The following is a 12,275-nucleotide window of genomic DNA, read 5'->3' as shown; positions in this document are numbered from 1 at the left end:
ACGTATTAGATCCCATGACACTGTTTCTTTTTTGAGATCTCATCTTATGATCTTCCCTCACAAGCTCCAGGCATCTTCCAAATGGCCCCATTTTGATTATGAGTCTGGGGTGTCTTCAGGAACGTTGGCCCTCAGGGAAACATAATCCTAACATAGTCCCAGAACCAAGAACCCAGGCTGTCACTTAAACGGTCTTCTCACAAGCACTCATAACTTAGCCAAAATTGAACTTTTATTTATCCTGCTGCAAGTTTCAGCCCCCCAGTCTGCCTCATCACAGAGACAGCTCTACAGTTGCTCACCTACTCTGGCAGAAACAAGCAGTCGGGGTCGATTCCTCTCTTCTCTCGCCCCCTACCTCCAACCCTCACAAGTCCTGCAAATTCTGCCTACAGATTAGGTCCTGAGTCTGTCTCCTTCTCTTGGCCTCACTTTCCTACACCCAGCCAGGACTCCAGCAATCATCTCCCTATGGGTCTTCAGGCTTCTGCTCTGTCTCTTCTCCAATCTATCCTCTACTCAAAACTCCAAATTACATTTGTGAAAAGTCAACTAGATCATCCCGGATCCCCTACCTAAAAGTCTTCCCTGGCTCCTGTTGCACTTGGAATAAACCTAAACTCCCAGGATGTCCCCATGGCCTGTTCCCACTATTCACTGTCTTGCTGTCCAGGGGGCACCCACTCCCTTCCCAGTCTGGACTGTGGACTTCCTCCCTCCTCTTGGATGCTCAACTCCTGGCTGGTTTTTCGCAGGCCTGCCTCCTTCTGATCTTGAAAGTCTTGAAAGGAGTGCATCTTCTCCAGTGAAGGGACCCCTGCACCCTCTGTGCTTCCTTCAGAGCACTTCATGTTTTACAAGCATCTCCTTGGTTTTTGTCTGCCTCACCAGATATTATGTAAGAAAATAGAATTCTTTGAGATGGAATTTTACTGTAAAAAGGCAGAAAAGAAAAACAATATGTCAAAGAAATTTATAGCAATAGAAGTTTTCAATTGCTCAAATCAGAAAAGTTTCAAGTGCTGATAGCACTCCAAATACCTGTTTCATTGAGAACCTAGATATTTCAGTCCTTTCTTCCCCAGCTCTTACCCATCAATTGTCTGAGAGGAGATTCCTGCACCAGTGCACTAACCAGTAAAATACGGTGCTCCAAGATGCAGTGCAATTCTCCAGACACAGCCGGACAGTGCAGAATGAATCCTGAGTCCTAGATACTGTAGTTCCATGAGTATGGTCCTGGGTAACTGTTGGTTGTTTTCTTAGTAGCCATATCATACTGTTGACTCATATTCAGACTGGTCTAGCTACTAAGATACCTAAGTCTTATATGTTGGTTTGTTTCCCTTTTTTCATTAAATCTTACAGCCCAGAATTATATCAATCTTATGACACACTGTCTTCATTGGTCCATGCATGGCTCACTTTATCAAGTAGTTACTTTTAATAAAGCAGTAAGTACCCACAGAATAGCCATCTGTTTTATCATGCTGTATGTGACGTAACTTTCGGCTTACTTTTTTTCTCTTCCCACTAAATTACTAAGAGTCACCCGTGTTGTTTTTGATGGGCTTGTGGCTTCCTTTCAAGTTGTGCTTTTGGCGAGCAATACTGCTGTGTACACCTTCTGCACACTTCCTGTGTACAACCATTTGTTTTGGGTGTGTACCTAAGGAAGAAACTGGAGGGTCATAGAGAATGTGAGCATCCACCTTCAGGAGGTAATGGATTATTTCCCAAAGTAGTCACCCTAGCAAAGTATAAGAGCCCAGATCTCTTTCAAACAAATTGTCAGGCCAAGTACCCTTTATCCTGCTCTCATGAAATTGCTCCTATGAAGTCTCACTGTGGAAGTTCACATGTCCTTCTTCATTGTCACTCTGGTTCAGACTCATTCTTCTAGGAGATAAAATTACCTCCAATCCTGCTTCTCGCATCCTTAATATTAACTACCTTCTCCAGTCCTTGAAACCTTTCAAATGTAGTCATACTCTTTCTACAAAGTAATCATGGGAAATAACCACCATTCATTGAGAGCCTGTGGCATGTTTAGCGCTCTACATTTTATTGCATTCATTCTCACAGTGTAGATATCATGCCTATTTTACAGAAGAAGAAACTGAAGCACAAAGAAGATAAGTAAGTTGCCCATGTTCAAGAACAGGATTCAAACTCCCAAGCTGATGTCCTTCCCCCTAAATTACATTTTCCTCATCCATGTCCATGTGGAAGACTCTGCCAATGTGTCTCTGGACTCTAATTCACCTGCCAGCAGCCCCGCAGCTCTGCCTCCAGTCATGGTTCCTAAGGTCTAATTCAACTAAACAGATATTTAATTACTCAGCATAAAACTGTCCTTGCAGCATTTTGAATAAGGGAATGCAAGGGCTTTGAGGTTTAATCCCAGCTCTGCCTCTTAATTTGAACTTGGGCAGGTTATTTAACTTCTGTCAGTGATTCCTGAGGTCTCACTTAACCTCTTTGGGCTTGGTGTCTTCATATGTGAGGAGGGTATAATGGAGCGAGTCCCGCTGTAGGGTGCGGTGAGATGTAATTGAAGACACATATACAAACACGCCTGGCAGCACCCCTGGGACATAACTGAGCTACATGCAACGGTGGCACTTTTCTACTCTTTTATTTCTTACCGAGAAATTAAATCTGCAATTTCTCTTATCCACTTTTTCAGAATCCTGGATATGCATTGTTTTGGTAAAAACACTTCAAATGGAAGTCTCATTTTCAAGTAGCAAATCACAAATTAAACATATGATTCAATTGTTAACAGTTTTCAGTTCGAACTAAGGTAGTCTTACTCTTTACAGGAATAGAGAGTGATGAAGAAATTAGGCATTTGGATGAAGAAATAAAGGAACTGAATGAATCCAACCTTAAGATTGAAGCAGATATGATGAAACTTCAGACCCAGGTAAAAAAAAAAAAAAAAAGTAATTCATGATCCTTAATCTTTGGTGGAAACAAAACATTGAACTTTTTAAAGCTTGTGTGAAAATATATGATATCTTAGAGTCAATATGCTGAGTATTTCTAGATTCCATAATTATTGTAAAATTCTGAATAGCTGGATCACCCCAGGTTACCATTGATTCAGTAGCTGTGGGCAAGCTGTCTCCTGTTTTTGTCCTGGTAGCATCAAAGGTTTCATAAGCAAACAAGGCAGATTATCCTATAATCAAACAGTCTGGTGGAGTACGTAGTGCATTAGAAAAAAAATGTGATGAAAAGGTAAGAATCCTTGGTTTCATTCAAAATTCAAGTAAAATATAGCAACTTTTTCATTTAATGTTTTTGGAACACCTCTGAATGTGTAAGTATTTATTAGAAACAGATCTTACTGAACATTTTCTTGAGCAAATTCTTTACCTAAAAACCCAAGTAATTTCTCAATTCTGCATTTTTCTTTATGATGTCTGCCTCATCCCATGGAAATTAACAGTTCAGTTCAAGATTTTTAAAACACAAATCATAACTCTCTTGCAACAAGTTAGCAGCAAAAGAATGAGACAGAGAATAGGACTGAGTATCTTTCTCCCTTTCCCTGCAGGGGATTTTTATACCACCATAGTTACTGGATCTCTTGGAAGTCCTCACACAACAGCTTAAGACAAAGGGTTTTAATCCATCTGAAATTTTGGTTTCCTTACCCAGAGTGACCATTGTTGCCATCATCAATTAATGGCCATCTGGTCTACAGATTGACACTTTTGTCTAGGAATCATGGGAATTCCTCTAGAAAACCATTAGCAAAGAACACAAAAGCCTCTGCCGTCTTGAGACTTATCGTCTAGAAGGAGGAAGCGACACTAAACAAAAAAGTCATAAATGATCAATTATGTTGTATGCTAGAATGGCAGGGGGCTGGGTGAGTGCCTGTATTTCAATACTTAATGGGACCACCAGCCCCCAGGGAGAAGAAAGGCATCCGCAAAGACTTGAGGAATGAGGGAGTTGGCCAAACAGGTATGGAGAAAGAGTGTTTCAGACAGAAGAAACCCCGCAAGCACAAAAGCACTCATCATGAGAAGGTCTGGGGATTTGAGAAATAGCAAAGAGAAATGTGGTCGCAGGTGAGTGAGCTGGGTGGGGCAGGTCACAGGAGAACAGTCTCAGATGCAACAGGGCAGCTCACATGGGGCATCTTAGTCCATTTCAAAGACCTTGGTTTTTATTCTGAATGTATGCAGAACTGTAACACAGTTTTGACCCAACGAGTAACATCATCCTCTCTGATTGACATGCTGACTTGCATTTTAAGAGGCTCATCTTGGTGACTGTGTTGAGGAAAGGCTGAGAATAGATTAGATGGGGTAATGGCAGACACAGGGCCACCCACGAGAAGGCAGCACAGTCACACTGGCGGCTTGGCCCAGGGGGCAGCAGTGTGGAGGGGACAGTGGTCTCATCCTGGATATTTTGAAGGAGGCACCAGTGGAGGAGAGGTATGAAAGAAAGAGTCATGGGGGATCTGCACTTAAGTTGAGTTGCTGCTGGCTGGAAAAGGGAGACAGCGGATGGAGCAGGTTTGGGGAAAACAACAAAGTTTGCTTTAAGCATGTTGAGTTTGAGATATCCATCATACAGCCACGTGGAGAAGTTCCACAATTCCTGAGGAAGTCTGGGCTGAAGATGAAAATTTGGGGATGTGATTCCAGCACTTCAAACAATCCAATGGGCCTGCAGCTTCATGCTGAGAAGTTGCATGCATGCATCTCTTAGTGTTCAGATTCACTTGGTGCGTTTTCTTTCAGGGAGAAAACTTTTGCGATCCTTCCAAACTGAACTACTCACATTCCCAAGTTATTTCTGTTGTAGATCACGTCTATGGAGAGCAACTTAAAGACGATAGAGGAGGAGAACAAACTCATAGAACAGAACAATGAAAGTCTGCTAAAAGAGCTGGCGGGTCTGAGCCAAGCTCTCATTTCAAGCCTTGCTGACATCCAGCTTCCACAGATGGTAAGTTCAAGGCCAGATCCTTGCTGTTCCATTACAAGCATTTGCAGTGTCATCATGCATTTACCGACAGGGTTGCCATGACTGAGCTTTGAGGAGACCTGTGAGCAGTCACAGAGTGACCACACTTCATCACAGTCTGGTTTGGAGTAATCTCCATCTCTGGGAACGTGGTAGATACATTTATTTAAATTATATTAAGGCCAAGAATTTTTTTAGAGGCCAAAGTCATTTAAAAACAAAGGATTTTTTTGAAACTTGGTTCATAATGTCATGTGGAAGTTGAATGGGCAAAACTCCCTCAGTGAAAATGTTATTTCCAAGTAGAAGATTCCGTGTCTTATAAAATCTGAGACCATTATTTGCATCATCCACCCAACTCAAGAACTGTAATCAAAGATGTTCAATTCCCAATGGACTAGGTGCTTTCTTCATATGGAAGTATGAAGAACCTACTTCAGTTCTCCTCATATAAAATAAAAAGCAAAAAAAAAAAAAAAAAATGAGCAAGGAATCCTCATTTTCAAAATCAAAGCATGTCTTTCAGGTATGCAACTATAGACCTCCAACACTTAAGAATGGGCACACATTCTAAGAAATGTGTCCCTTAGGCAATTTTGGCACTGTGTGAACATCATACAGTGAACTTCTGCAAACCCAGATGACAGACCCTACTTTACTTACTGCACACCCAGGCTATATGGTACAGCCTACTGCTCTGAGGTTACCCACCGGAGCAGCATGTTAGTGTACTGAATATTTTAGGCAATTACTAGTATTTGTGTATCTAAACATGGAAAAACATATCTAAACCATAAAAATATGCTGTTGTTATCTTATGGGACTACCATCATATATTCAGTCTATCATTGACTGAGATGTTGTTATACGTTGCATGACTGTATTTGGAATTCATAGAAAATTAGCTTCTTTTACATATTCTTAAATACAGACAAATATTTGGAGGAGAGACTACATTGCTGAATGCTTTTAATCTCCTCAGAACCTAAATTTTTAGAATAATTTTTCCAAAGATGCCAATTTTATATATGAAATTATTTATGGAAGCAGCAATGTGATAAAGAAATATAATTGATTTTGGTTGAAACATTAAGCCCCTCAATTTTACCCAAGTTCTTAGCATGGAGTTCTTATCTTAAACAATTCCAAATATGTTTCTTGACTCCCACCTGCCAAAAAATCAATAATATAATAATGAACACAAAGCAAAAGAAATGATGCCACTATGGTAAGGATTAAGATAATTATTCAAAATCATTTTAATGTTATTTATTAACATTGCATAAATCATACTTTGAATATGCATTCCTTAGTATTTTCTTCTTCACCGCTGCCATAAAAAATAGGTACTACACAAGTTAACTTGTGCCTTGTGTACTCACCACACAGAGCACTCCAGTGGTGATTTTTAGGGCTGATCACACAAAATGTTACAAAAGCACCAAAGAGCGAGCATTAGTATTCCCATTCCATAGTTGAAATCAGGGCTCAGACAGCTTACTTAATTTGATCAAGTTTCCAGAGCTAACACAAGGTAAGTGGGCCTGGCCCTGCAGAGTGGCCTTTATTCACTGTGCTACCTGGGTCCCCATCCCATTCCCTGACTCTCCAAGAAACACAAGGCACAGCAAAGGCAGTAAAGTGAAGGGGACAGAGAATCACGATTGGACAATACTAATAATTTAGATCAGTGCTTTGCCGAACAGAGCACAACCAAATAGCTTCAAATTTAGAAAGCTTATTTCCTTAAATAGCAACAATAGCACTATACTTTGTCATTTAAATGTCCTTTCTTCCAAGCACCTTGCAAAGTAAGTCTCATGCCATGTGTTTTTAAAAAGGAGGGAAAATTGTGGCAACAGAAATGACTGAGTAACATTCCCCTTGTGATATTCATTCCGTTTCACATTTGTGTGAAATTTACACATATCCAGCCTGTGCTCTCCTTGAAGCATCACACTGGGTAAAGGAGAGACCAACACATACAAAAAGAACAGAGAGGCCAAGTGCAGTGGCTCACGCCTGTAATCTCAGCACTTTGGGAGGCCCAGGCCGGTGGATCACCTAAGGTCAAGTATTTGAGACCAGCCTGGCTAACATGGTGAAATCCCATCTCTACTAAAAATACAAAAATTAGCCGGGTGTGGTGGTGCACGCCTGTAATCCCAGTTACTTGGGAGGCTGAGGCAGGAGAATCGCTTGAACCTGGGAGGCGGAGGTTGCAGTGAGCTGAGATCACACCACTGCACTCTAGCCTGGGCGACAGTGCGAGACTCTGTCTCAAAAAAAAAAAAAAAAAAAAAAAAGAATAGGGGATGAATAAATTTAAACTTTGTGAAATTGATATTCTGCCTGCAAAGACTGAGAAATGTAAAAAGTGTTATTACAATGATGCCACAGGAGAGAAACAGGTTCAAAGGGTCTGAGGATGGAGGAGGAAAATTTTCCATCACTGTTACTGAGTAACTTGCTCAAATCTTAAATTCCTTAAGTTTCTGCCCAGTGCTGTTAAAGGCACCACTTAGTACAAGCAACCCTTCCCAGCCTCACAAATATTCACCTTCCACAAACAGGAGCCTCTGTTGTGCAAGGCATGTGCAGTCAAGGCTGAGACTGCCTCCCAAGAGAAGTAGAAAAGTTTTGTGGAGTCCGAGTCCACAGCCAGACATATACTTTATGCGCTCCAAATCAACCCCAAATACTGTACAAGTCAGTCACATTCGTCTCCCGAATTAAGAGTGAACAGATGAATCCCACATACACTCCATCTCTCTCCATCTCCTGCAACTCCAGCAGCCATATGCACCCTTGCCTTCCCTCCTGACTCCCGGATCACTGATCTTCGATGTCACTGGGTCCTTCTTTTTCCTCAGCCTGAACCACTGTGATTGGGTCAATGTGTTTTGTCTCCATTTAGGGACCTATCAGTGAGCAGAATTTTGAAGCATATGTAAATACACTCACAGACATGTACAGCAATCTGGAACGGGACTATTCCCCGGAATGCAAAGCTCTACTGGAAAGTATCAAACAGGCAGTGAAGGGTATCCATGTGTAGGATCACAGCACTGCCGGGCAACAGAAATTACCAACAGCAGCAAACTCCAGATGGATCTGTTAGTGGTTCGTGTACTGCTAAGGCGTGGAGGTTGCCGTACTGCATTTACAATTGCAACATTGCACTAATTTTATTTTCCCCAGCTGATATAAAAAGGAAAGAAAAACTATGATAGACTTCTTGGATTAAAAGCAATGCAGTCGATTATTAGATCTTATTTATTTTCATATGATTTTCTTTTATTTCCTCATTGTACTCTTTTTTTGTAAAGTATATGTAAAATAAATGTGACATTTTTATAATTTATTTATTACTAATCAAAGAGTTTTTTATCTTTTAACTGCATTTTGAAGTCTGCCATATTTTTACAAGTGTGTTATTAATTTATTTTCCAATAGGATTTAAATAGAAATGCTATTCTCAAGTCATCTTTCTTGCTGGGTTTTAATGAGGAAACAGGAAAGGGTGAAGGAAATCCTTGTCTAAGGACTGCACTATAGTTGAGTTTGATTTTTATTGCACACTTCTTCCCCCACCTTTCACTGGTTTTTGTATTTATAAATGAATTTGTGGTAAGGTGAGCTGCACAGAAGGAATAAGAAGACAAATGGCGCCCACTAGTGGGTAATCCGCACTCACAAAAGCACAGGATGCTGGAAAACAGCCTGCTCAGAATTTGTTAGCAATAATTAAATATAGCAATCAGCAAAGTATTCGACTTGGCTGGACGGTTTTCGTTAATATGAATTATTTATTTGAAATGTTTTAAAGAAACATAAGCTTTTTTAGTGATGCAGATTTGTCTGTTTGTTTTTCAAGTCATATCAGATCGTTGGCAACTCGTTTCCCAAGATGAAAAATAAGACTTGGTGTGACCAGCCAGGCTTTCCTGCCATATGTTGGTACAATATACAAGTGACAATATTGGTGTATATTTGTACTTAGCAAATACAAACACATCCAAATGAAAAATTTTGTAGATACCATATCCCCTGAAATAGCATTTATCTTACTGGGTTGACTGGAAAGGAATGGAAAATACAGTAACACATGAAGAAATGTTACTCCAATCTGAGTGATTACTTCAAACACTGGCAACTTGGGTCTCACCCTCCATAGGAAACAAGACAACATTCAATTTGATAGAAATCTTGCCATAGACCTTCAAGTACTACAAAATATACACACACACTCACACACACACAGGCATTCTCACACACACACACACACACACTCTCATCCACACTTTGAATTGAGCCCACAATCTTGAATTTCTGAATGGGTCAGAGTTTCATAGTTGCTATAGTAAAGGCAATGTCTATTTCAGGGATTGTAAAGTAGTTAAGCATTGTTTCAAAAGTTTTTTTATATTTATTTTTTTTAAGGAAAAGGTATAGACAACCAGCTAAACTGCCTTTTTGGTGTGCACACACATTTCATGTGCAGACGTGCCTCTGTGCAAATGTACACATGAACTTAGTGTGGGCTTAATTTTCTGTGCTATAAACTAAAGTGTTTATTTTTTATTAACCTCATGGATATTTAGATGGAACGTGATGGCATTCACAGGCTTGATATATTCCACTGTTATTACTGTTACCTGCACAAATGAAAAACAATACTCAACAATAATTCCACTCCCATGAAATTGTGGTCATTGTTATGCATTAAGTGAGGCTTATGTTTGGTTTGGAGTTCATTTGAACTCTTGAATCTTAGTTTAGTGAAGATGAACTGTCTGTTCTTAGGTAGAAACGGTGTTTATTTAAAAATCAATTTAAAAAATGAGCTACCCTATGTGCTGTCTATTATAAACGGGACACCAAACAAAATTTTCTATGACAGTTATGTACTCGCAGACATTTTGCTATACAGTACTTCATGGATGCATACAAATGAGTTCACTTATTACAAAGACAAACGTTTAATTTGCTAAATATTTTAACAAGTTTGTTATATATTTTATTTAATTTAAAAGAAATCTCTTACCAACCTACATATTTATTACTATGATTTACTATGACTTCAGGTTAATTTATTTGTGTTGGCATAGTTTGAGCAGGATGTTTTGTGAAGTATGTTTGTATTTATTTGCCTACTTTGTACTTGATGTGTTTTGTAATGTGCACTGAATTTGTTTTCTTTTCAACTATGTTAATGATCAATACTGTAAATTGGTCTTTTGTAAACAACAAAAAGGCAATGATGTATGCATTTTTTTATTTGAGGTAGTTTGTTTGTATACTGTTTCTCCAAACATTTAATATTTCTTACATCAAAGCAACAAAATTGTGTTCAGTGCTGTACATTTGGTGTATGGTAGGAAATAAAAACTGATAACGAGTTTTGATGTCATCTTTCTCAGGCTGTTATCTAGAGACTCGTATCCCCTTCCCATGGAATCCACTGTCCAGAACGAGCCCTGGTGAGGTCCCCAGAGTGCACTTCAGCCTGCCAGTCATTCGGAGACATTTCTGTTCTGACAGCTGGTCTGCTTGCCTTAAAGTGGACAGGACTTTTGGCCAGTTGACAAGCTGTCCCTGCCTTTGATGTGGCATTCACCTCCAGAACAGGGAATGCTTTGACATAAGGAAGACCTTTGCTAGGAGTAGCAGCAAATTCACTCAGATCTAATAGGTGGCAAGATACAGGGCCCGCCCTCCTGATTCCAAAATTACTTTGGATACGGAGTATATCTCTAGATTCATATAAGCTAAAATTAAAGAAACTTGAATTAAAGAAAAATGATAATAAATTATTGATAGCACGCCTTCTGCTTATGTGTTCTTTCTATCTAATGTCAAATAGTCATCCTAATTTAATTTTTCAGTTTCTGCCCAGATTCATACATCTCTAGAATAAGTTTCCACCTACATTTGATCTGGTTAAAAAAAAAAAAAATCTATTTAACACATGTAATGAAGCCAAATTGACTGAAGGGAAGTCTGGGTCCAAAGAGGAAAGTCAGAGTGGTACTTGGGAGACCTTCATTTACCAAGAGCCAAAACATAACCATTAATGCACAATATAGCTTTCATTTAGTCACCACACTCACATGTTGAAGACACGCATAAAATGGATCACAAAATGTAAATCTGCTCAGTCAGGCTTTTAGCTTACCCTTAGCCAAGCATGTGCATCTTGCCCTGATTGGAACTTTTTTTTTTTTTTTTTTTTCCTGAGATAGAGTTTCGCTCTTGTTGCCTGGGCTGGAGTGTGATGGCACAATCTTGGCTCATTGCAACCTCCGCCTCCCGGGTTCAAGCAATTCTCCTGCCTCAGGCTCCCAAGTAGCTGGGATTACAGGCATGCACCACCATGCCCAGCTAATTTTTTGTATTTAGTAGAGATGAGGTTTCACCATCTTGGTCAGGCTGGTCTTGAACTCCAGACCTCAGGTGATCCACCCTCCTCAGCCTCCCAAAGTGCTGGGATTACAGGCGTGAGCCACCACGCCCGGCCTCTGATTAGGATTTTATATCAATGAGTAGTGTCTACAACTCTGTCAACAACGCGTCATAAGAAGAGCACCAGTCTTACTGGAAATGGTGACTAAGAGTCACCCATTCATCAAAAAGATGTTTACTTGGAACACGTTTATGCCGGGCCCATTTCCTTACTCCTGTGGGAGTTCAGCCTCATGGGAGACAACGAAATAAGTGAAATATTTTGGTTTGGGTATACACAGGCTCCTGTGGAAACCATGTGAGGGTTACCTAACAAACCTGGATTTCCAGGAAGAATACTGCTTCCGATTCAGCAGGGCAAGTTTGAGAACACGTGCCGCAGGCAGTGACAACAGCATGGGCAAAAGTATGGCAATCATCAAGGCAGCAGCTTCACGTATTTAAAGCACTGAAAAACTGGTGAGAAGTGAGAAGATGAGAGGCCAAAGCCCAGGTGAGTGGGAAGAGGAGGAGGTCATATTGTAGACAGGCATGCTAAAGAGTTCTAACTTCCACAGACGTCAACATGTGAAAGAAAAATTTAAAATCGGAGAATGACAAGATCAGATTTTCACTGCAGATAATTTGTTCCAGCAATTCAGATGATTAACATTTCATACATCAGGGCAAGAAAATTGTGTTCAATGCTGTGTATGTGGGGTATGGTACAAATAAAAACTGGTAAGGAGTGTTGCTGCGATCATTTTCAGGCCAGTGTATAGAGACTATCATTATCATCCCATGAAAAGTCCTGGGGCCTTCAGACATAAGACTAA

The 12,275-nt window shown here is 40.0% G+C and overlaps 1 protein-coding gene across 3 annotated transcripts in view; it reads left to right on the top strand.

The window, feature by feature from the left end:
* Window positions 1-10,397, top strand: part of ST18 (ST18 C2H2C-type zinc finger transcription factor) — a 137,091-nt gene extending 126,694 nt beyond the window's left edge. For all 3 annotated transcript variants that reach the window (XM_038000511.2, XM_008000616.3, XM_073018081.1), the window contains 3 exons: window positions 2,826-2,929; window positions 4,834-4,977; window positions 7,913-10,397. In XM_038000511.2, the coding sequence (XP_037856439.1) occupies window positions 2,826-2,929; window positions 4,834-4,977; window positions 7,913-8,053 (389 nt within the window). In that variant the 3' untranslated portion in view covers window positions 8,054-10,397. The remainder of the gene's footprint in view (window positions 1-2,825; window positions 2,930-4,833; window positions 4,978-7,912) is intronic.
* The last annotated feature ends 1,878 nt before the right edge of the window (window positions 10,398-12,275 follow it).

Source organism: Chlorocebus sabaeus, chromosome 8, assembly GCF_047675955.1.
Source record: "Chlorocebus sabaeus isolate Y175 chromosome 8, mChlSab1.0.hap1, whole genome shotgun sequence".
Lineage (NCBI taxonomy): Eukaryota > Metazoa > Chordata > Mammalia > Primates > Cercopithecidae > Chlorocebus > Chlorocebus sabaeus.
Note: the sequence above shows the minus strand (reverse complement) of the source record. Positions and strands in the feature narration are given on the sequence as shown.